At 38.3% G+C, this 26,531-nt stretch overlaps 1 protein-coding gene across 1 annotated transcript in view; it reads left to right on the top strand.

Moving 5' to 3' along the window:
- LOC107225548 (sodium-dependent neutral amino acid transporter B(0)AT3) overlaps positions 1-26,531 on the top strand; it is a 511,620-nt gene that overhangs the window by 160,366 nt on the left and 324,723 nt on the right. The window contains exon 9 of the mRNA XM_046730574.1: positions 10,966-11,049. Coding sequence (XP_046586530.1) covers positions 10,966-11,049 — 84 coding nt within the window. The remainder of the gene's footprint in view (positions 1-10,965; positions 11,050-26,531) is intronic.

Genomic DNA, 26,531 nt, shown 5'->3' with positions numbered 1-26,531 from the left:
AATATTAATTCTGGTGCAGATGCTTTTGCTTGTAGCTTGTAGCATCATTTTCGTTTCGGTCTTTCGTATGAGAACAATTCATTTATCAAGAGACACAGAAGCAAAATAACATAAAGCAATATGATTCAAGTACAAATTTATAAATTTCTTCAACAGAACTATCTTGATAATACAATATAAACAACGTAAGTCCAGCCAAAAATTTTTTGGGCACTGATTCAAATCGTATAACGTAATATATTTGGAGAGATGACAATAGATACTGGATCGTCGATGTGGGATCCCCGAATTATTCATAGATGACTATAGCGACGAAGCGGGATGCTTATAATAATTGATGCTCAGTAAAGATTTTTTGTTTGAGAAAGATACACAGGTGATGCGATGTGTATAGCGAGAGAAGAGAACGATAACCGACGATTTACAGGCGAGAATACACTTAGATGATATACAGATATGATTTTGCAACGATATAGAGAATAGGACATAGATACAAAGCAGATTTACTTTGAGTCGCGACACGGGCAAGCGGGTAGATTTGAAGTAGGGACGGGGAAGTAAACATTGCACGCGAGTGTGAGTACGTATGTGATTGCGAGATACTTTTGTTTCAACTTATACGTCGCTACCTTGCCGAAACATAATGAAAGAAGATAAAGTTGTTGTTTAAATCTGTTTTATTATCGAAATTAAGTAAAAATATACAAATTTGTCTTAATTATTGCATTTGTTCAAACTCGTTTAATCCATTACGGAGCTTTTGATGAGGCCAGACGCATAGTTAGTATTGTTGTGAAACCCAAGTTTAGTTATAGCGCCTGCGAACAAACGGAATGCTACGATAAAGTCATCTTAGAATAACCATGATTTGGTTCTAAAATGATTCTCCGCATTTTGAAGTTATCAATGTCTACGAAGAGTAGTAAGATCCCTGAAAAGCACCTCTGGTGCAGAAACCTTGCGCTAAGTACATTGCAGTGGAAACTACCAACAAAAATTCAGTTTGCAACTTAGAAATCACCAAATTGACAATGTACATTCAAATAAGTACCTGCAGCAATACCTTACCTACGAAATAAAAAAAATGGTCAGATCAAAATACTTACTACTAAGTACATAACTTATACATAATATGTACATAAAATCAGTATGAAAATAATAAAATTATGTGCGAAATGAAACTTTTTAAATGACATTTATATAGCACGCATATGTTTTGAAAAAAAAAATTCAAAGTACTGCGGAAAAGTTCATTTTAATGCGGTTAGGAATTGAAATGAAAATTCTGAAGTCACAAAATACAAATCTTGAGCAAAGCTTGTGTGTTAGAAAAGCAAAGGGTAAAGAATTCTGAAGCAAAACTTTGGAGGTTTGCACCGAAAGTGTTTTGTGCAAGAGCGGATTTCTGAATTATCCCTTTGAGTTCACGTAACTCTTTAGTGATATCTTGAATTTCTCATTTTAATCCACTGATTACTGTTACAATGACTCGATCAATGCAACTTTCTTCGTTGCGGCAGGCTGCAAGCTCAGAAATTAAGATCATGAGTAACTTCTTGCTCCTGTAGAAGTGAAAATTGGTGAATAGGTACTTCATTTTGACAATTTTCTAATCCACTTATTTGTTTATCACATATACCACTGAAATTTATTTCAATGAAACTTGGAGATTTCGCAGATATTATAGACTTAGTTTCTTTTTTTTTCTTTATAACTGGAGGTAATTTTTTGTGGCTCCAGTTAAATCATAAAATCAAAGCAAAAGCATTATTGATATTCGGTTTTTCTGTTTTAATCGTTTTAGATATGTAGTTATAAACACTTCTATTCTAACTTCATTCGGATATACTCCAAGAAACTCGATTTAGGCGATACAAGGAATAAAATATCATAAGCACTAACACAGAAAATTAAAAACAAAGCAAAGCAAAATAGCTCAAGATACCTACAGTAGAATTTTACAGAAGCAGACTAATAGAAATTTACAGATAATCAGAGAAATTCACAAATACGAAAGAATTACTTATTCAGCAGTTACGAGGTCGCTCAGACACAGAATGTATTAATTTACTGAAACCATGCAGTCACACGACGCGACGGCTGAATGCAACTGTATGCAGAGGACCATGACTCACATGATTATAGTCCTTACTGATAGGAAGGCTGCGTCGATCCTCAAAACGAGGGCTTCACCAAACTAGATGTAGTACTTTAGGGGTCGGTCTGGCACCAGGCCGGTAAGTCGGAAGATGGCAGGTTATGGTCCGCCCTGTATGCCATCCCGACGGCATCCGGGAAAGCGGGTAGCTGTTTTCTTCTTGAGACATTAGTCCCTCGGCTGTAGGGAGGACTTTTATGTCCCTGTACGCCGGCAATCGAGGTGATACGAGAGGTTCGGATGTAGCCTAGCCCAGGTGTTTCAGAAGCACACTAAGGTAGCCGGTGTAGTCTTATTGGACCGTTGGTAGACGAAGTCATCAAGAGCTGGAAACGGTAGTTATCGATAGCTGTTGATCCCTCGGTGATCGGTATCGTCGTCGTCTGTGTACCTTGTTAGCTTGCACCGGAGCGCGAAATACAGAATTTACAAAGAAAGAATTAGTTAATGTTGAAAGAATGTGAATTCGAAAAATTGGTGATTTCGAAAAATTAACGACGGGGCCAGTCCAATATTCTTCTCGTAACAAAAATGATTTGCACATCCGCATATCATTCATTAGACGGCTTTGCTTGTCTTACGTGGCTTCTCATCGGAAGCAAGGATTCAAAAGGGTAAACACAACACCTACACATTATAGTCCTCCATATACACAGTGCTTGAAGAGAAGAAACTTCTTATTCACACATAAACCAGGCACAGGAAAACCAATTCGAACTCACTGGTGATGAGAGAAATTAACGACAACAGAGTCAGGGTGGCTAGGTGGTCTAGTGGAGTAAGGCTCCGGTCAAGCATCTCTAGACGCCAGGTTGGATTCCTGGCTCTGTCGTTAATTTTTCGAATTTACATTCTTTCAAGAATATTCTTCTCGTAAAAAAAAAATGATTTGCACATCCGCATATCGTTCATTAGACGGCTTTGCTTGTCTTACGTGGCTTCTCATCGGAAGCAAGGATTCAATAGAGTAAACAGAACATTTACACATTATAGTCCTCCATATACATAGTGCTTGAAGAAAAGAAACTTCTTATTCAAAGAATAGAATAGAGATATTTTGTCGATATAGTTGGCAAACTAAGTACCTGACGCAAAGTATCATCGTATTCTACCAATAATTTGACGTCAGATAGGAAGTTCCCATTATACGTTTCGTTGAGATTTTCGCAATGTCCCCTGAACGCCACTGCATTCTTGGCTAGTTTCAGGGTTATTTTTATGATACGCTGCAAAACTTTATGCCAGAAGCTATGTTCTTTCCTGATCTGATCTTGTAGATTTTGATCGAGACTTTTGTTCGATAGGCAAATTTCTTTGGCGTAACAAGCTTCCGTGTGTGACGAGTTTTCTTCATGACCTTTGATTTTCTGCGATAAATTCTGCCAACTTCCGTTCCCTGCGTCCATCTCGATTTGTTAGGCGTTCGCGAAAATAACCAACAAGGTTCACAGTAAACCTTATCTAACTTTGGAGAATAGCACAGCCAAGACCGTTCCATTTTAAGACCTGATTTGTTCACCGTAGTGTAATATGAATTTGAAAAAGAACGGTTTTTTTTATTCTTTGGAAACGGACCTCTCGGTCTGCAAGAGCCGTCATCGAGAACAAATCTTCTCATATCCCCTGTGATTGCTGCCGGATAATGAGCTGTTTCACTTGGATGTTCTTAAAGAACTAAACTTCCGAGACTTATGGTAGCCTCGTCACAAGTAAGAGCGTCAGGGCTTGCCATCGTTTTCAATTCGCTATATTTCGGTAATATCGAAAACATTGTAATTGTACTTGTTATCGTTCCATCTGCTACCGATGGCGTAGGCGACACACTTAACATATCATCCGACGTAACCGCACTTTTGCTTGCGAAAAACGTCGTCAATTTCAGTGTCTTCGATAAATTTATCTTTGAAAGTTTTTCTGAATCTCTTTCTTTTTCTTCTTGCCGCACTGCTCAAACTTTTTTTATCCATGTTAAAATTCTTATCTGCTGCACCACTGATTATATGAAAATTATGCGTTCAATTTTCTAGAAATTACCGAACATTTACTGATCAGAAATAATTTGAGTTGTCTAAGACTACCATGAAGTTCGCGCCGCGAAGCAAAGGACTAGTCTGAAAGTTTCTTGCAGATAGAAAGCTTAAATTATTATTGTTCGTGCGTACAAATTGGACATTATATTTTCTGAATATTCGATTTAGTGGCTCAAATAATCCTGCTATGTATGGCAAATTAACAAATTGTTCAGGATTATCAAAAACGTTAGTTATACAGTTACTATTGTGACCACTATTTATGATTTAATTATATTTGAGCTTTATGTGCTTTATGAGCAAGAATTGGTAGTCATTCGGCAGTAATATTTGGTGTATGAGTTCAAGATTTTTACGGTAAAACTCAGTAATGGATAGTCTGATGGCTCGTTCAACTAGATTACCTATAGTTTGTAACATTCCTATCCTATTACGCACTTTCATTTTACATCATGATTAATTCCAATTATAATTCAGGAAATAAATACTCAGGAACTTATCTTTCTTTCTTTCTTTGGCGTTTTACATTGTTGAGTCAGCCCCGGGTTCCTTTATACTTTATGCTTCCCTCACAGGGTTCGTCGCTTTAATCGTAAACGTAAAGTATACTTGTTTGAAGGGATAAACGAAGATATACATTAAATCGGACTATGTTGCGTCACCAAGCTTACACGTCTTATCCCTGGAACGGGGTTGACCGACTGACTCTTACCACGGCTCTCTACTAAGCCGTCACAAGTTCCTATTTTATAAGACTTAGGTTAATAGAATTGAAAGTTGAGATAGCGTTGCGACCACGTCTTTTTGTGGTACGAATCCGTTTTCTAATCAAAGTTATGCTTGATAACAAGAATATCAAGAAAGTTTTTTTTTCCTTCAGAAGCTACTTCAGTGATAAATTTTAATCTGTGGTGGAACTTGTTAAAAGCAACCCGGGTTGACTCAACTTTACTTAGAGGAACTGCTGTAAAGATGTCATCAACGTATTAATATTAGAATGGACGATCGAAATCAAGCTGGTTTAACAATTTTGTTTCAGATCGTCTATGACGATATCGGGAAGTAGAGGTGAGAGCGAAGAACTCATTGGTAAACCAAAACACTGTGCGTAGCTCGTGTCATTAAATTTGAATAAAGCCGCTTTGAAACAAATTTTCAGAGCTTACGTCAATTCAGTTAATGATATTGGCACATGTAGTTGTAAGTGAAGTCATCGTTTATCTATGACCGCTAACACCAATTCATGAGCAATGTTAGTGAAGAGTGAAATGACATCTAATGAAATTAAAACATAGTTGTTTGGTAACCTTAAATTTTTAATAGCTTCTACGAAACTGAAGCTGTCATTAGTACGTGAGAGAGGTGGTGTAATATTATTAGAAATCCATGAATATAATAATCTAGCAAGATGGTACGTAGGAGTGTTAATGAAGGACACCATTATGCGCATTGGGAAATCTTCTTTATTGATTTTCGGAAGTCTATATCCTGTTTATTTTTAAAATTGTTAATTCCATTGATAACCTCTGGGTGCGCTTGATTTCTATTTTCTAGAGGAATGCACAAGCTATTTGATTCTAGATGTGCAACCAGTCTATTAACCGGAATTGTTTTTTGTTTTCATAAGGAAAACCAAACTTTGGTCTTAATTGTAAGATGTCCGCTACCTTATTCGGAGTATTGACGTCACTAAGGTTAACTAGCTATTTTGTACGACTATATTTCTTATATTGTATGAGTCTGCTGTTTTGTGTCTAAATTAGGTTATTAAGTTTTCCTATTATCGTACGCAAAGTTCGATTTTGCGCATGCATTTGCGCTCGCAAAGTACCACTTTCCCACACGTTGACAAGAGCGTGCGGGAATGCAACCGAGCGAACGGGGATGTAGCTGAGCGTGCGGGAATGTATAAGAGTATACGAGCGATTCCAAGGTATATACGCGCGCGCCATCTCTGCAGCACTCTCTTCGCATTAACACGTGCGAGAGATACTTTGATATCAAATGCATCAGAGTCATTAAAAAATATACCGTTTTATTTTGTAAATTGTCACGTTACGATAAATATTAATAATAATTGAAAATAATAAGTAAATCAGATTTTTCTTAATTTAATAAATTTATAATAGTTGTATAATTTGTTTTTTTTTTTGGGCGGGGGGGCTTCGCCCCTCCGAACCCCCCCGTCCCGGCGCCCCAACGCCACCGTTCTTTACGTTTCAACTATTCGAAATAATTGTAGTGGTCGAACTTTGCGCAACTTAATAGGAAAAATAGTATATGATACTCGTGCGCACGTAGGTCATCCCGCACATCGTAATGTACTATTTGCAATTCTGGCTAGTAATGTTTAAATTTGGAACCTGACTTAGATGAATCAATTTTAAGTTATTAAATGCTATTTTGGGAATCCTTAGGTGTGCGGGCAGTAGTTGTAGGTTCTTGTATCGTAAAAGAAAGACCGTGTCTATGTGTCCGTTACCGTGTGTCAGTAATGTAGAAGATTTATATTCAGAAACAGCCATATTATACTAATGAAGGTTGTGCTCGGCATTTTTACTGATTTTACAGGAAAGATTAACGAAAAGTTTTTCATTATAATATGATTACGGTACTTGGCAGCTTTTTTAAAATATTTTAGATGTTTTTATTCTGATATTTGTTTACCAACTCGATAGCGACTATTATAAAAGTCTAATGGTAGGATCGCACTTTTTTCACTTCATCTCTCACGTCTTAACAATTTATGTTGACCACTATCTGGTAGAGGTGCGATTTCTTGAATATCATGCCGACTATTTCTCGGAGCATCACACTATTGATCCATTAGTAACATTAGCGAGAGCAGTATCTGTAGAGACGGGTGCTTCTGAATTACAAGCGTTGTTCGAATCAGCAGACTGTGGTATTTCAGTGACTGCAGAAGTTGCAAAAATAGTGTCAGGGAAAATTCTAGGTCAAATGGGTGTATAACTGATGATTGAAATCCCCAGATTACTAGATCTAATCAACAAACTTTTGAATAAGCTATATTTACGAGCTCTGTGATGTCATAGTTGGAACTTTTCAATCCATGATTCTTTCCAATCTACAAAGATTGATTGGGTTGTATGAGATGGAAAACTTAGCATGCGTACATGATGCTTTCATGCGTACGAAATAAGTGACTTTGTGATTGCAATGGCCATCTACTACCAGTATCACAGGGTCTTGTTTTGTAGAATGCACACGTTCCATAACGTTCTCGAGCCAATGAAGAAAAATATTCCTATCTGTTACGGATCGGAACTATTAATTCAACTAATATTCAATTTAAAACGGCGGTTATTCGCTTCGGTTTCCCCCTCTTAGTCTAGTATGACCGGCTCCTTGACGACTCGGCAATACTAGAACAGTCCTTACGAGGAAACCAAACAAGGCGGTCACGCACTTCGGTATTATTCTTTTTTCAAACGGTTATTAGCGGCTTTTCTCGAGATACATCCTCAAAATAATTCATGGTTTTCTTATCTAAGATTAATTTGTTCGGGTACTTCCATTCTGTGTTTTCTTCTTGTACTAATCTATTTTCTGTGCGAAAAAAGAGGGAAACGATCAGGTAAATCTCAATCATCGGTTCGGTACTCGTGCCAATTTTCTCTCCCGATTGTGAGAAACACCCGACAGACCAAGTCCCTTCGAAAGGAAATCCTACGTTTGCTCATACTCCTCAAGGCTATTCGCAACACTATCCATCCAGACTTTTGACCGAACGATCCCTACACTTCAATCTGGGATGTTCATCATAAGTCGTTGAATCGTCCTATTGCGAGAAGAGAAGAAGAGAGGAGGGACAAAATTTCCGATGACACTCATACAGAACATTACCGTTACATTGCGAACTCTTTCTCCAAATGTTAATTTTCCAACTTGCCGTTTTCCCTTAGCCAATATCACTTAAATATTCGTATGAACGCACGTGACCCCTGCCTCGTCAGCGTTAAATATTCAAGTTCCCCGAATCCAAACCTAACTTTCAAGACTCTCCACTAGTTGTAGGGCTAAGTTTATCCAGATCCTTCACGTGACTCACTAATTCCCTTTCGAGTTCTGGTAAAATGTGCACTCATACGCATTGGCCTCTTCTCCTCTTTTCATTTTTTACAGCCCATCTTTTGAAGAACTCCGTAAAATAGCATATATTTTAGCTGCTTCTTTTTCTGTTATTCGTACGACCCGACAATAGCGATGCAAGCTACTCGATTTTTACTGTTTATGGAAATATTCAACAATAAAACAATCACCAACTTATTCAACGTAAAGTTGTACTCTCGTTTTTGAGACATCGTAACCTACCTTTTAATAATAGAAAACCTTAATTCTGCTGACCTCTTCTCTTCACCAGCCAATCGTGGAAATTATCTTCGACGTGGTGTGATTTGACAATGAGCACAAAAATTACAAACGTGATCACTATTAAGACAGTTCTCGGCAGTTAGGAGGCTGCTCAGCACACGATAGAGCACCAATTTACTGATCTGCAGCATTTTCATCTATCATAAGATAACTGAACTAGTTGGTGGTCGGGGGTACCCGCTGCTCGGAGCTATCCGACTCTCTCCTACTGCTTCGTATCAGGAGACTTGCTGAAGAATCGACCCAGATTTCTAAAGTTCAAGTTTTATCAAATTCAACAATCTTATTCGTTGATCGGTTGTTCAAAAGCAAAAGAATTTTACCGTTACACTTAAAGTGGTCCCTGACAACAGTCGTGTTTCTTGACCAGCCTTGAGCACGATGATACATATTTGGATTGCGTTCACAAAAATCTCTTGCCGCAGAAACCTTAATACAACTAAATCTGTGGTGATTATAGTTAATCTTAGATCCAAAGCATAAACTATTATTGACACTCAAAAAACTACATAATTCGGTCTTACGTTTGAAAAGAATGCAGGATAACCGCATCTAGAAGCTTATCGTAATGTTGATGTCGGCTGTCGCAGAACGCTGATTGTCTATTGGACTTGTTGGTGCTCCCTAATTCGTCCGTGGCATGGTACAACTTTGGAATGCAGTGAAGTGCTAGTGTTTTGCGGGGAGGCTTCGGCTCGCTGGCCAATAGCGGGAATCCGCCTTGGTTCCTCACTGCAGAGCTTTACGTTGGCGCTTACTCCGTAACCATGTTGGTGCTCGCCGCTTTCTGTAGTTGCCATATGTCCATCGATTTTCCCCCAACAATGTCACCAGGTTACTCATCATGTGATTGCCCTGAATTCGTCAGCGATTAAAATGTTCAAAACTAAACAAAGACTTTGTAATATCTTATTTGTCAGCCCGTGAAGTGTCCCTGCACCGAGGTTTGACTCTCTTCTTTGCGGTTTTTTTCTACTTTATTGACAGCTCTTATTGCAAACCTCTAATTTGGGTTCCGCCTAGGGTTCGGAGAGCTGTTTGTAATTAGCATTAAAAATGTCACATTACAATGCACTTGAATAGACGTAAAAAAGTGCTCAGGTCAAAGTGAAATTTTCAAGCTAAAAAAATTTTCAGATTGATTGTTCAGATTAAGATAATGTTTGTTAAGGTATGTGTTTATCAAGTTAAGGTGTAAAGTTTTTATTGTTAACGACGGTGAAAGTGTAAATGGTTTTCTAGAAAAACAGGGTGATTGGTAACTTGTGGTTATCGTTTACGTAAAGAAAGTGGGCAATTTGTTTAAAATATCAGGGTAGGTCAAGTTTAAGAGTAGGAGTTCTACGTAAATGTATTGGGTCGGGGGAGGGAGTAAGAATGGTTTAAGTATTATGGTTCTTGTGTATAAGTCTGGGCTTTGTAGGTCAGAATGAAAGCCAACGACACAATATATCCAAGATTTCTGAAGTTCCCATTGAAACTCATAAAACCTAATAAAAACTTTCAAGTGGTCGCTTGCACATTCAGTGGCTAAATGTGGATGCGAGTTTACAGAGAAGAAAAATTTTTGAATGGAGGCTCCTGAAAAAAGAGGAAAGGAGTGATGAATAACGGTAAAAATATTTAAACGGTCGGGTTACGAACTGCGAATGATAATAATTGCAAAATGTTACGAACAAATTGTAGTCAAAACTAAACAACGAAAAATTATTTACAAGTCTTTGTTGAATATCTGCAAGTTAGTCTAGACAGATGGAATAAGAATTTTGAAATATTAGTAAGCTCAACATTAACAAGAATGAGGCACAATTATTACGATTGAATTGCGGGGTAAACTGCGTAATATACTCAAAAAACGTTATGATAACATATTCTCAGATGTCACCTCCAATTTCAGTTTCTCCTATTCAATTGACTGAAAGTATTGAAACATTATACGGAGGGTTGCTTTCCACTTTAAGTTGACAATATGGCTATACCTGAAATAAACGTGTGGTTTGTCATGTATAGGTAATAACACCGTATAGTACATACTCTTCACTTCACGGTTAACCTGATGTTTTTAATAATTTACGCAATGTAAATGTAAATATTTTATTTTTACTTCCGTTCATCGAAAACCTTATATGCGTACTATTGAGGTTGAAATCACTGCCTGGTAAGCAACAAATTCAAGCCCGCCTTAATCTGTATCTTTTTCAGTTCTTTTTTTTTTTTGTTTACTTCCTTTTTTCTAGGATGTTCTGTGAATAATTTTCAAGATATTACGGTCTCAGATAGGTCCGAGGTCTGGCTAAAACGTGACAAAAATTGAACACTCATTCCTACAAACTTTTCCACACACTTTGATTCTGACACGTGGTCTCTAATCTCTCCGTACAGAGCTTCCAATCGGAACTTCCCTGGTCGGAGTGTCCGAACAAATATTTCCAGAACGGATCCTACGCTTCAGAACCTGAATGCTTGGTAAGTTAGATAACGAATATATTTGCACGTTTGAGCACTTAATCAATTATGCGTAAAGGCGTTCCTCCGATTAGATTTTATAATTCAGAAATGCCTCTACGAATGAGTTGGTTTTTATGATACAAAATTTATAATTCAGAGGGTGAGGGTTCGAAAACTTAATTGACAAGGAAGGTTACCTTTCTGATGCTATGAAACATGGGTTATTCTTGAATTTGTTGTAATCTGTAGAGCTGCTTGAAATATACGAATATCTTATGATGGATTCAAATATCTTTCAAACATGAGGGAGTTATCAATTTTTTCCATGTGTTTTGTGAATTATGCAAGATAGAAAAAAAACTTCAAATGTACGGTCGGTTTAATTTTATGTGACCTATCGCAAGCAATTATTTGTTTGCCCGTACTCACAAGCTTTCACCCTCTTGATAATAGATATTTAAAAAAAGATTTCTCTGTTTCTGTACGACATTCAATTTGGATAGACCTATTGGCTATCAAGCCAAATAATAAACAAATACGATGACCATCGTAGTTTGTTTAGAAACAGATTGTGAGAATTATGTAATTCCTCTAGTAAACCTTACCCAAATCTTCTCCTCATTCAAGAAGCTCATCACCGATGTACAATTTTTTATTTTACAGTACCATGTATCGATACGGCTATATTTGCTAACTTGTATTTTTTTTTTTTGCAAGCCTTACTATGCGTAAGTGTACGAATGTTTCGTTCTCCCTATTCAAAAAAGAATATCTTCATGTTTTATATTGAATCGATAGAATATTATATCTCGTTTCACTATCACTGAATATAGTCTAACCATAAAACAAACTTACCTTGAGTAAATTTTAATTGCAATTATAATAATTGTGTAATCCGAATGAATTATAATTTCAGAAGTGCAGTTAAATTAGTTCGACAAGTAGCTGACATCTACGAAACGAATTAAATTGTACATTTTTTTAGGACAAATAGAAAGTCAGAAGTGATGCCCAAATCTACCGAAATTCAACAAACTTATCTTGTGCTTCGTCCGCTACTTTGAGAAACACGTAATCCTTGATATTTCGGCTCCAACTAGATGGGTTTTCGTTTTCCTCTTTTAGTTTTTCAGGGGAAAACCTTATCTACAACTTTTACGAGAGGCATTTTTTCATAGCTGTAAGGGGAAACAGGTAATGACGAAAAAGTGCCTTTAATTCACGCTTACAAATGTTGATTGTCAATTGTATTGCCCCTTTCAATTTTATCAATAAATAGTTTCAATCGTAACACGGATCGTCAAGATTCGCCACAGCTATGAGCTGAACCCGCAATCCAGCCAAATGTGTGTCGTTAATCTCATCGTATTCAATCGAATTGTTTACTGAAAAATGATCGTTTATTGAGTGCCAGAAAAATAATTTTACTGACCTAGCTCACGGCTTTGTTTTAGTACCGGGTCATGCCGTTCGGTGTCGATGTATTCTGGCTATTGAGGAGAGCGAAATTCTGGGTGGAAGTTGGAGAGGTTTGACAAAATAAGGGTGTTCATTATAAAGAACAATACCTTTATTATCTGAATCACTTATTCTTGCTCAACTCTCTCCTTCAACTTACCCACGTTCACCAAGCTACGTAAAATTATCTTTATGGTGGCGCGTATGCGCGATATAGAATGGAGAACTTCACCATACCCTCAGTACTAGTTGCAACGTATGAATAAATATGCAAACGCTCAGCCACCTCGTGACCGCAGCTGGTGTGTTACTACCTCAAGTACATGTGCTTCTATCTAAGGTGGCACTCGGCGTGAGAATTTGAATTTTGACCAAGCTCGGCTGTATTAATTTAGCTCTATAAAGAGATGAATAAATTCTACCTTGCCACACAATGAAGGTTTTAGAGGACTCAATTCTTAACACTTATGTATATCATGTACGATATTGAAATGATTCAAGTATTATCTAAGATAGAAATCGTCAAAGTTGTCTTTGTTCATTATAACTGTGAAGAATCCTAACATAGAAGCCGACAAAGCAGTTGCACTTGCATAGAAACATTCCCGTAAAAAACTAGGAAATTGCAAAACTTGAAATGTGCTCAGGTTGAATTTTCCAGTGGTTGATACGAATCGACATCCATAGAAATGTAGGGAGAAACGCTGCAAAAACTTGCGCGTTATGATTGTATCTAGATGCGACCACATGGATTCACAAATATTATATTATTATACTCCCTAGATTCTGGAAGTCGGTCATAAGATAGTTTTGAAAAGCACATTATATTTTTCTACTAATAATTGTTACATGAATAACTGTGATAATCAGTTTACATATTTTCGGCAATAAGTGATTTCGTTTTTCAAATATGACATAATCAAATCCTAATGAATTTCAAACGATGCGCGACGTTATCAAATTTTGCCATTTAAACAGCTATTGTCAAGTGTCAGTGACATCATTAGTATTGCATATTGTGATGAGTGTTTGTAGCTACAAATATTTGGGTTACATACGTTTGGATCATGAGTAAGACTAGGTCTTTCACTTCTTGTTTCTCGCCATCTAAGTCCTTGCAATGACTTATTCGTCAGTTAAATTGAAGTTATGTCCTTTTAATTTGTTTTCCTTTCTTTATACTTGTTCATTTAATAAACTATTCTTTCCCAAATAAATTTGTACCCGTATTTTTATTGAAAAATGTTCATAATAAACTTCTTTTTTTTACCTACAGTTCTACATACATCGACATTTGTATATTATGTTGTAAATGTGGAACAGTAAAGCACGTCCTGGGTAAAAATAGTTTATACAAAATTACATATGAAAACATATCTTATCATATACGATAATGTATAATAATATATGTTGTGACGTGGATTTTTCTGCACCTCGGTCACTCGGAGAAAATGACCGAGAACTTACCTCGTACACAATAAATCGGCGTCCACGATGTACCCTGGACCTAAGACAATATCGCGAAATTTGTTGGGCGCCTGGCGTGATTAACACGCCTCGAAATCGGTAATGCGAAATACCGCGACCATATACTCGATAGCTCAGTACCGCGGAGAGGGGAGGGGTAATTTTTGGGTAGAGAGAGATGTAACACAAGTAAGCCAACGCGTGGTTTGGCCAAATCACTATAAAGTTCCAATAATATATTTCTCGTCAGCGATATTACAAAAAAAAATAAAAATAAAAATAATCATACGACTGCGCAAGTCGTCCTTCGCGATTCCAAATACAAAGGTTTAAATTTAATCCAAAAGAAATAAGCAAGGGAGATACAAACCAAATAATAAAAAAAAAAATGAATAAATCTAGGAGACCTCTACGGCCTACGTGCGCTAGTCGCCGTCTTAATAATACCCTAACTCGCAAAAACCAAAAACACAATCGGACTCGATGCGCTGCCCGCGATCGGCCTCAACTACGACGCTACTCGTCACTTAATTATAAACCGCTAAACAAAAACGTAATCTAGATCATACTCGACGCGCTAATCGCAATTGTGATTAAATCTAGCTGGTTTCTTATTTCTACGGGCGCCAGTCGCCACCTTGCTGATGCACAATAATTCATAAACTAAATCAAAAAGACGTGACTCGACGCGCTAATCGCGACCAAATTAATCACTCTAGGAAGCTTTTCTAATCGCGCGAGTGTATAGCGTATTATGACGCATCCGAGCTCCAGTCGTAGTCCCTATTTTCCCCAAAGTTCACCACCCTTTTTACGTACGCAGACTCGACGAGACCCTGTGCAGCGGAATTTGGCCGCACTCAATTTCACTCCGAAATTGTTCCCCACTCGAAACCGTGACTCGACGCGAGACTTTACAGGGATCCCCTTGACTCTACACGTTATCGCGAAAACTCAGGCTACGGTCATCCTCAAGGAGATCGGCAAACAGATTTCGAGCGCTACTCTAACTCTAAGATTACGTGGGCCGACCGTTTATCAGTGTGCCAATTTAACTTGCGCTCGAAATATGCCCGCAAAGAATTATAAGCGCTTACCGCTCCGCAGCCACCCGAGGAACTCTCCTACTCCAGTTTCTGCCATATCGCTCACACAAGTCTCTTTTTCTTTTTTTTTTGAATTTTTACGCTACTCAACCGTCGCGAACTGTCGCCAGGACTCAAGTGACGAGTCCTGCAAATCGGAGCCGCAATTCGAACATGCCCCGAACATAGGCGCCATCCATAGTCAAAATTTTCCCGATCGCATTGGGGTTCTCGTTACGCAATTCTTACAATCTAGCGTATCGTTATCGTTGAATTCCGCTGTCGCGGGGTGTTGATTGGCTGGCCAGTCTCGGGTACCCCGTAGCTTGGATGGGCGTGGTGATGACTTCGCGAGGGTACCTGTCGTCAGTTGGGCGACGGAGGGGGGGGGGGCTACGGCTCGCCGGCCACCAACGGGAATCTCGTCCGCCTTGGATTCCCTCGCGGCAGAGCTCTCCGTTGACGCTCTCTCCGTAGCCTCGTGCGAGGCCCTCCTTTCGTCGCGATCCGCCGCGATTGCCATCCAGTAACGTCGTTCGGATTTGCTGCCGATCCCCTGTCCGAAGCCGCATTTACTCGCCACCCAAAAAAAATAAACAAAAATCCTGAAAAGTCTTATTCGCTAAACCGGCGATGGTCCCCTCTTAGAGTCTCGGATGCGTGACTGTTGTCCTGGCGCTCTTTTTCGAAATGAGCCGCGGTCTACTCCGCGTGCTCCCTAAGTCTGTGGTCCGTCTAAAGTTCGGGGAGCCGTGTGGAACGCGCAGTAAAACTGCCACGTTACAATGTATACTCATATGAAGTTGTATATGGTTATACATAGTGTTATATTTAACGATACATTATGGAATATAGTTGCATATGATTGCACGTGTTTACATATATAATCATATTTACACCATTTTCACTCCGAAAGGTGATTAGTTAAGAATACTATAAAAGAATAATACAAAATAATACGCTTGTCCCAATACTGCCGTATACTGCTAGTGTAATATAATCCAGTAATTTCACTGTAGAAATATCGTAAGAATGACGTCAATAATACAATAGCAGTTGGGCTATAAATTAATAATGAAAAAACTTTCTGGCTATAAAGCGGAACCGTAGAAACGATGAAAGTATCAATGAGAAAAAAGAGAAAGTTGATTTACAGATACATATTCATCATTATAGATTTACACCCTTTACCCGTAATCTGAAGCATCAAGTTAAACCTGTTGGATTTTAAAAATGATAACACGACATCTAGTACTGGTTCTTGATACTGTAACGTACTTTGACGTTACGGAAAATAAATATGGATCCGCGAGTTTAATTATCAAGTCAAAAGAAATCAAGAGCGTGAATAAAATGTTGTGAAAATGCTTTAATGCAAGATATGTGTTTCTCGTTTAAAGTCTGAAACAAGACTGTTTTTACAATAATGTTGGTTGACGCAGCAACCTTATTCTTTTGAAAGACATAAGAGGTTTATAAACGTCTTTCATCTATGCTGACTACTAGATCATTAAAGAGAGGGCAAAACGGGTGATTTCACCCTTTGTAACAATACTTTAAAATCGAACCCAACAACGTTCTCCGAGCTTTAAAAAGTATCGAGCCGTGACTTTTGACTTTTGTTTGACTTTCCTCGATCGGGACTGCGTGCAGTCCTGACATTTCTTGCTTGGGGTGAAGGATGGATTCTAATTTTCTCATTCGAGACAATGAGCAGGCGTAACATATCTCGTTCGGGACAACGCGTGGTCGAGAATCTACTGGAATCAATACGGTGTAAATTCAAAAGAGAACATAGAACATCCTGTGGTTGTCGTAAAGCTGGACTTGAATGCTCCGTAATATGTGAACATTACAGTGGAGAACTATTCACAAGCATCGTGCAGTTGCAAACAATTATCGCAGAGAAAGATGACTGCAATAAATCGAAATCGCTTTTGATTGAATGCAACGGAGCTTCGACTGACGATTCAGAAACAGAGGAAGATGTTGACTGAGGAAGTTGCGATATCAATGAACACGACATAGATGACATCAATAAGCCTGGCCCATCGACAAGAATGCCAAAACGTGTATAAATTATCATCAGTATATAGAAATCAGCTTTCTATCTCGTGTAATTTTAGTATCGTAAAATCATGCGGAAAAATAATTGATCTGAATTTAATACTCCACAAGTTTTATTCGATCAATTTATTGATAAAATAAAGAGAGCGGTACAATTGACAATATACATTCGCAAGCATGAATTAATGGCTCATTTTTTGAGTTCAGCTTTTACCTTTACAGCTACCTACCGTAGGAACCGAGATATCCAGAATTATCTGTTTTTTACGATAGCGGATGAAGCACCAAAATCCCATGCATATACTTGCACGAATAGACTTGTGAATTTTGCAAAGAAACGAACAAATAATTGAAATGAGGAAAATTGATGGGCCGAGCTAAAAACAAGAGACTTTTTCTCGAAGTATCTCGAAGGATATTACTTCCAATTAGCCACGAATTCTACATTAAAGTGCTCACGTAATAATATGTTTTGTCTTTATTGGCGACAAGAGAAGGTTACGACCTTATGTTCAAAGAATGATGAAAGCAATGATTCGCACACTATTGAAGAAAACTACTCGAATAACCTTAGCTTTAGATGTGTGGATCATCGAGACTAAGACTCGTCAAATGTAATCGATCAGTGATGAGTTGTATCGGGATCAGATCTTCACCTCAGTATCAAAAGGGTTGTTGATCTCGAGCCGATGGTAATGAGCCACTTTATGAATTTGGCACTTGTGCAAATGTGTCGAAAATTTATTGTTCAATTTAGTTCGCTTATGATTTAATTATAGTACTAAAATGATTGAATCCTTATTAATTGTGAATGGTAGAATAATTGATTGTTATTGTTGAAACTTAATATAATGCGATTCTGTTGAGTGATATTATTCTTGAATATCAAGGTCGTGAACAAAAAAACACTTTTTTTTGTGTTAACGTTTCAGCCCGGATGGGAGCCCTCCTCAGAACAATTTATTTCAGAACATCTGTCACTAACGAAAATTTTAAAATAATGTACAACTTCGTTATAACCAAATTAAATGTGAGAGGTTTAGGTAATAAGCAGGGATGTTTGTGCTAATATGAATGAGAGGAATTACCTGATGATAAACTGACACTTTCAAGTAACGAAGAACAGGAACCAACTAGTGTGTGGTGAATGCGTGTTAGAATAACCAAGTAAAACACAAATGTTCATTTTTAAAAAACACTACGACAGCGATACGAAACTCCCAAGCATTCATCCTGGTTGTTAATTGAATAAAAACACACAACGACCGTTTTAGGTTTTGAGTCTGGAGCACTTTTGAACGTGTGGAGCGTCCAGTGTGTAGTGGGGAAAAACCGATATCAGTCATTATCAGAGCAAGCACAGAGTCAACGGGTTCAATAGAAATCAGAAAATGTTAAGACGGTAAAATAGAGAGCAAGCTCAGTCGGTAATAGATAGTTACGATCGGTGTATCACAGAGGTGTAAATAGTACTCAGATGTTCAATATTTTGACTTCGATTGACAGAATTGGGATGTGCAACAATATTGCACATTTTTAACAATAACCTATTCTAATACAATGGTTCAACGTCTTTAATGCTGGCTTGACAATAATTGAATGAACGATCAAATTCGATGGCATGTCTAGTCAGTGCAGTATAAACATCCTCACGTTCATGGATATTGAGTTTATGTTCAGTTATCCTGGTGTCCAGTTGCCTACTTCTTTGACCTATGTAGGACATGTTGCATTGGTTGCCGGGAATTTTATAGACTACACAAGAACGCATACACGGGGGTACAGGGTCCTTACCAGAGTCAAACATAGAGGATAGATCATGTGCACTTTTTCCCACAAATTGGATTTTATACTCAGAGAATATGCTGTTGAGTGACTGAAACAAACCCGCAACGTATGGGATGGTGACAAAATTTTTTTGAATAACTTGTGCACCAGATGCATCATTGTTGTTGTTAGAACTGATCGATGACAAAATGGAATCGTATTCAACCTGTATATGTTTGTTGAGCGAACGAATTGAATAGTCGTTCTTACGTAGTACCTGATGAATCAAGGACATATTTTTGTGACGAAATTCCCTACTTGAAAGTCGAATCGCTCTATCAACCAAACAATAAATCGTTCCAATTTTGTAAGATCGGGGATGGTGAGAATGAAAATTGAAGTACCTTTGTGACCAGGTAACCTTATGGAACCAGTCACTTTTGATGAGTTGGTTCCCACTGACGATCAGAACCTCCGAAAAGCTAATTCAATGATTACACTCTATTTCAGAGGTGAATTTTAATCTCGGATGGAATTGGTTGAGGACAGATAGCATTTCGTCAACTTTATCAGAAGGGACCGCTGTGATTATGTCATCTACATATCTGAAATAGAAGGGAGGCTTAAAGTCCGGTTTTTTAAGACAATATTGTTCGAGTTCATCCAAAACCATATCCGACAAAATTGGAGAGAGAGGCGAACCCATCGGTAAACTATAAGTTTGAGCATAGTTGTTCTGATTAAATTTAAAAATGGCAGCCTTAAAACAGACGTGTAATGCTTTTATGAGTTCATTGAGTGGGACAGAAATCTTGTCCACCAACTGATGCCAACGCTGCTTCACCACGTTGATTGCTAGATCTTGTGGAACATTGGTGAACAATGACACAACATCCAGCGAAACCAACACATGATCATGTGGGAGACGAAAGTTCATGATAGCTTTAACTAGAGCAAAACTGTCTCTGACACGTGACAGAGGCGGGACAAGGTTGTTACCAATCCATTTACTAAGGAAGCGAGCTAGATTGATGGTAGGACTGTCAGTGAAAGAAGCTATAATTCTTACCAGTGTATCCCGTTTATGAATTTCAGGTAGCCCGTAGGCTCCAGGTGGAAAACAATCAGTTTTTGGAATTTGCCGTCTAAGTTGGTCAGAAATAAGTTTACTTTTGGACAAATCCATTGTTAATTTTTTAACTTCACGTTGCAGGGTACAAGTAAGATCATATCTAACAACTCTGTAGGTGTTGTTAGAGAGTTGATGCAACATTTTTTCCTCATACATTTGATTGTTCATAACAACAGTCGTGTTGCCCTTGTCTGCCTTCAAAAAAAGTAAATCCTGGTTATGTTTATGAAAGATTTTAGTTTCTTTGATCTTGTCAAGGATATTCTTGTCAAAGTGAATGAGAAAAGAGGTGTTGATGAACTTTTTTAAGGCGTTTGTAAAATCTAGCCGAGCCATATTGCGGGGGTCAGAGGGAATAAAAGAGATCTTGGATTCAAAATCAGAGATAAGTTTGTTGGTTGGAATGCGATGGGACTCAGAAGGAATGCCATACTTGGGTCCCATTTATAGCACATCAGCAACATTGATAGGAATTTCCGTATTACTACGGTTCACAATCCAATTTTCAAAGGTCGAGTCGATTGAATTAGAAGTAGGTCTTTTTTTGTTCTCAATAATATTAGCTAGCTTGTTAATGTGAGAAGGCTTGTGAGCATTGAAAACCGATTGCAATTTTTAGTGTCGTGTGTCAAAAACACACCCTCGACAAGTAATTCTACGGGAACTTAAAAAATTAACAATGGATTTGTCCAAAAGTAAACTTATTTCTGACCAACTTAGACGGCAAATTCCAAAAACTGATTGTTTTCCACCTGGAGCCTACGGGCTACCTGAAATTCATAAACGGGATACACTGGTAAGAATTATAGCTTCTTTCACTGACAGTCCTACCATCAATCTAGCTCGCTTCCTTAGTAAATGGATTGGTAACAACCTTGTCCCGCCTCTGTCACGTGTCAGAGACAGTTTTGCTCTAGTTAAAGCTATCATGAACTTTCGTCTCCCACATGATCATGTGTTGGTTTCGCTGGATGTTGTGTCATTGTTCACCAATGTTCCACAAGATCTAGCAATCAACGTGGTGAAGCAGCGTTGGCATCAGTTGGTGGACAAGATTTCTGTCCCACTCAATGAACTCATAAAAGCATTACACGTCTGTTTTAAGGCTGCCATTTTTAAATTTAATCAGAACAACTATGCTCAAACTTATAGTTTACCGATGGGTTCGCCTCTCTCTCCAATTTTGTCGGATATGGTTTTGGATGAACTCGAACAATATTGTCTTAAAAAACCGGACTTTAAGCCTCCCTTCTATTTCAGATATGTAGATGACATAATCACAGCGGTCCCTTCTGATAAAGTTGACGAAATGCTATCTGTCCTCAACCAATTCCATCCGAGATTAAAATTCACCTCTGAAATAGAGTGTAATCATTGAATTAGCTTTTCGGAGGTTCTGATCGTCAGTGGGAACCAACTCATCAAAAGTGACTGGTTCCATAAGGTTACCTGGTCACAAAGGTACTTCAATTTTCATTCTCACCATCCCCGATCTTACAAAATTGGAACGATTTATTGTTTGGTTGATAGAGCGATTCGACTTTCAAGTAGGGAATTTCGTCACAAAAATATGTCCTTGATTCATCAGGTACTACGTAAGAACGACTATTCAATTCGTTCGCTCAACAAACATATACAGGTTGAATACGATTCCATTTTGTCATCGATCAGTTCTAACAACAACAATGATGCATCTGGTGCACAAGTTATTCAAAAAAATTTTGTCACCATCCCATACGTTGCGGGTTTGTTTCAGTCACTCAACAGCATATTCTCTGAGTATAAAATCCAATTTGTGGGAAAAAGTGCACATGATCTATCCTCTATGTTTGACTCTGGTAAGGACCCTGTACCCCCGTGTATGCGTTCTTGTGTAGTCTATAAAATTCCCGGCAACCAATGCAACATGTCCTACATAGGTCAAAGAAGTAGGCAACTGGACACCAGGATAACTGAACATAAACTCAATATCCATGAACGTGAGGATGTTTATACTGCACTGACTAGACATGCCATCGAATTTGATCGTTCATTCAATTATTGTCAAGCCAGCATTAAAGACGTTGAACCATTGTATTAGAATAGGTTATTGTTAAAAATGTGCAATATTGTTGCACATCCCAATTCTGTCAATCGAAGTCAAAATATTGAACATCTGAGTACTATTTACACCTCTGTGATACACCGATCGTAACTATCTATTACCGACTGAGCTTGCTCTCTATTTTACCGTCTTAACATTTTCTGATTTCTATTGAACCCGTTGACTCTGTGCTTGCTCTGATAATGACTGATATCGGTTTTTCCCCACTACACACTGGACGCTCCACACGTTCAAAAGTGCTCCAGACTCAAAACCTAAAACGGTCGTTGTGTGTTTTTATTCAATTAACAACCAGGATGAATGCTTGGGAGTTTCGTATCGCTGTCGTAGTGTTTTTTAAAAATGAACATTTGTGTTTTACTTGGTTATTCTAACACGCATTCACCACACACTAGTTGGTTCCTGTTCTTCGTTACTTGAAAGTGTCAGTTTATCATCAGGTAATTCCTCTCATTCATATTAGCACAAACATCCCTGCTTATTACCTAAACCTCTCACATTTAATTTGGTTATAACGAAGTTGTACATTATTTTAAAATTTTCGTTAGTGACAGATGTTCTGAAATAAATTGTTCTGAGGAGGGCTCCCATCCGGGCTGAAACTTTAACACAAAAAAAGTGGTTTTTTTTGTTCACGACTTTGATATCCAAGAATAATATTGCTCAACAATTCACCCAGGTCAAGAAAAATCGTCTTCATTAAGCGATTCTGTTGACCAAGGCTTAATCTTCCGTAATAAACTTGAAGAATCTCACAGTGTTTTTGCATCGAACGACAAGAATTAGTGAAGAACGGTGAAGTTGAAAATCAAGCGATAGTGAATTTTTTCAGTCGACAGTTCAAATCAAAACGCTTGATGTTAACGAGAAACCTTGAGACTTCAGACCGGTCACAACTAAGATTTCTCACAGTTATTCTACTCAAAAGGACTAACTCACATCCCCGTCCACGCACCCCGTGATTCGAAAGACGAAAGACGTGGCTTCTTGGGTCAAAGGATCCAGAAGCCTGCAACTTCAACTAAGTTCTATAAATGGGCGTTGTAATGAGCCAATGAAATGTGAGTGGGACCCTTTGACGAAGATCTAGGTCGAGTCCTACGCTGAAGCGTGACTTGGTGTTCTGAGGGTTTTCAGTCGCAGCAATTGTTTAACTAGAATAAAGCAAACGATACCTTATTGTTATTTTCAAACTTCCGTCCATACTGCTTATTAAGTAACCTATTTGAAATGCTCATAGTATGGGCGGTTTGTAATAATTTTTGATGAAACATTTGGATTATTCTTGGAGGGCCTTTCAGGGGGAGCTGTTTATACCTGACTCAGCATTTCTTAGCTCAGCTCTTAATAGCGGTTAATCTGATCGTTTATAAAACCCGGTACCGGAGAATGTTGTCGGTTTGTACGTGACTTTTGCTGGACGGGGTGGAAATGGTTGTTATATGAATATGAGAACGAAATAATGTATCATGCGATAAAAGTCGCTCAAGCGGCTAACGAAAGATCTCACATTACTATTTTCAGTAAAACAGAATTTTGAAAAGGTATCATCACCAAAATGTTTTGCCAAATTTAAGTTCACTCAGACGACTGGGACTATTAAAGCATTTTCGCGACTGATGATGATCTCAGACTTAGGCTTATCAGCTTACTACAGTCACGTACAGCACGCTTCCAGATCCATATCTAGCTGGTCGTGTTCTGAAGCAACTGCTCATCGACGAAGGTGACAAATTTTTACTCGCCGTGGAACCTTTTTAAAAAAGCAGCTTCGTCGACGACATCAGCGGCCATATGCTTATCGTTGAAGACATAAATTTGAAAAACTGGTAAATTCGAAAAATTAACGACGGAGCCAGGAATCGAACCTGGTATCTAGCGATGCTTTACCGGAGCCTTACTCCACTAGACCACCTAGCCACCCTGACTCTGATGTCGTTAATTCCTCTCATCACCAGTAAGTTCAAATTTGTTTTCTTGTGCTGTTGTATGTGTGAATATAAAGTGTTTTGCTTCTTCGAGCACAACTGTAAGAATGTCTGTAAGTGTGTTTACATTTTGGAATCTTACGCTTCTGATGCGAGGCCCGTAAGACAGTCAATGACCGTCTAATAATTTAAATGCGGATATGCATTATCAATATTAACATTAATCACGAGGCCTTTTCATTGTTGAAGATATGAATTTGAAAAACTGGTAAATTCGAAAAATTAACGACGGATTGATTAATGTTAATATTGATAATGCATATCCGCATTTCAATTATTAGACGGTCATTGACTGTCTTACGGGCTTCGCATCAGAAGCGTAAGATTCCAAAATGTAAACACACTTCCAGACATTCTTACAGTTGTGCTCGAAGAGGAAGAACACTTTATATTCACACATACAACAGCACAAGAAAACAGATTCGAACTTACTGGTGATGAGAGGAATTAACGACATCAGAGTCAGGGCGGCTAGGTGGTCTAGTGGAGTAAGGCTCCGGTAAAGCATCGCTAGATACCAGGTTCGATTCCTGGCTCCGTCGTTAATTTTTCGAATTTACCAGTTTTTCAAATTTATATCTTTAACAATGAAAAGGCCTCGTGATTAATGTTGATATTGATAATGCATATCCGCATTTCAATTATTAGACGGTCATTGACTATCTTACGGGCCTTGCATCAGAAGCGTAAGATTCCAAAATGTAAACACACTTACAGACATTCTTACAGTTGTGCTCGAAGAGGAAGAACACTTGATATTCACACATACAACAGCACAAGAAAACAAATTTGAACTTACTGGTGATGAGAGGAATTAACGACATCAGAGTCAGGGCGGCTAGGTGGTCTAGTGGAGTAAGGCTCCGGTAAAGCGTCGCTAGGTACCAGGTTCGATTCCTGGCTCCGTCGTTAATTTTTCGAATTTACCAGTTTTTCAAATTTATATCTTCAACAATGAAAAGGCCTCGTGATTAATGTTAATATTGATAATGCATATCCGCATTTAAATTATTAGACGGTCATTGACTGTCTTACGGGCTTCGCATCAGAAGCGTAAGATTCCAAAATGCAAACACACTTACAGACATTCTTACAGTTGTGCTCGAAGAGGAAGAACACTTTATATTCACATATGCTTATCAGGTTGTCTTCCATTAGCAAAATGGAAAAGCAATCATTCAGAATTTCTTGAAACCTCAAAACCTCTAAACTCAGAATATTCTGACTTATTCGACGACTCAACCTCAAGGATTCTGGGACTCTCATAGAATCAGCAAGCTGACATTCTCGAATTCACAGACACGATTACTCAGCATCTCACCGACACCAAACGCTGAATCACCAAGAGACTACTCAATTATGTAACCCTCTAGGTCTCATCTTTAAAAAGTCGATTGGGATGTCTCACTTACACCACAACTACCTCATCACTGGAAGACGTTGGGTAGCGAATTACCTCAGCTCTCTCAACTCAACACTCCTCGATTGATCAATCTCACTTCAAGTACTTCAGATATCAAAATTCACGGCTTCTCTGATGCTTCTCAAATTGTAATGGTTACTGCGGTATATCTCATGGTACACTTGAGGACAATGGAGCTGAGACGGCTAATTTTTTACACGAGACAGTTATGTTAGCAATGCAGAGAAACCTACAGCGCTATATTCGGCCGAGCGCGAAACCAACTCAATCTCAATAAAAATAACATAACCCGTGACTATCGAATCTAACCTCAGAATACCGCGGGGACAACGACTTGTTAGATCGATACATCAACAAGTCATTATCCCCGTAGTATTCTGAGGTTAGATTCGATAGTCATGGGTTTTGTGATCTGGACCGGATTCCTAATTGGTTCTCACGAAGCGTGTTACTTCTCCAACCGTTGATGTAGTTGTGATAGTAAAAGTAGTATGGTGTACTGAAAAATTAACAGGCATCGTTCGACATAATCAGGAATCTACTTCAGATCACTTGAAACTTGTTTCTATATAAAGGAATAATCCCCCATGTCAATGTTCATAACTCATTTACGGTCCTAATTATCAGTGAAATGTTTAAATTATCCTTGCAACGTAACAATGAAATTTTTTCAAGGTTGTTTTTCGATCGTATGAAAGGAATCTAGGGGGTTTTCTCTGTGTCAGCGGTCTATAGTGAAAAATATGGAATGACGTTTCATCCCTTCCAGGGGGGGGGGGGGGGGGGGGGGGGCTCCTCAGACTAAAATATTTATCAACAACAAAACATTACTGATACATAGGGAAGTTGCTCAAGAATTTAGATCCGAACATAAGCAGAACAGCGAGAATTTTTTTTTCTTACTCAAGAGAAGTTGAATCTGAGGGAATGGTGAAGCGTAAGCTACATTTACATTTATGTACATTACATTTAATTGAATATGAAACGTTTCGGAGACAATCAGGTTAGC

The sequence above is a fragment of the Neodiprion lecontei genome, chromosome 2 (genome assembly GCF_021901455.1).
Source record: "Neodiprion lecontei isolate iyNeoLeco1 chromosome 2, iyNeoLeco1.1, whole genome shotgun sequence".
In the NCBI taxonomy this organism is placed as follows: Eukaryota; Metazoa; Arthropoda; class Insecta; order Hymenoptera; family Diprionidae; genus Neodiprion; species Neodiprion lecontei.
Note: the sequence above shows the minus strand (reverse complement) of the source record. Positions and strands in the feature narration are given on the sequence as shown.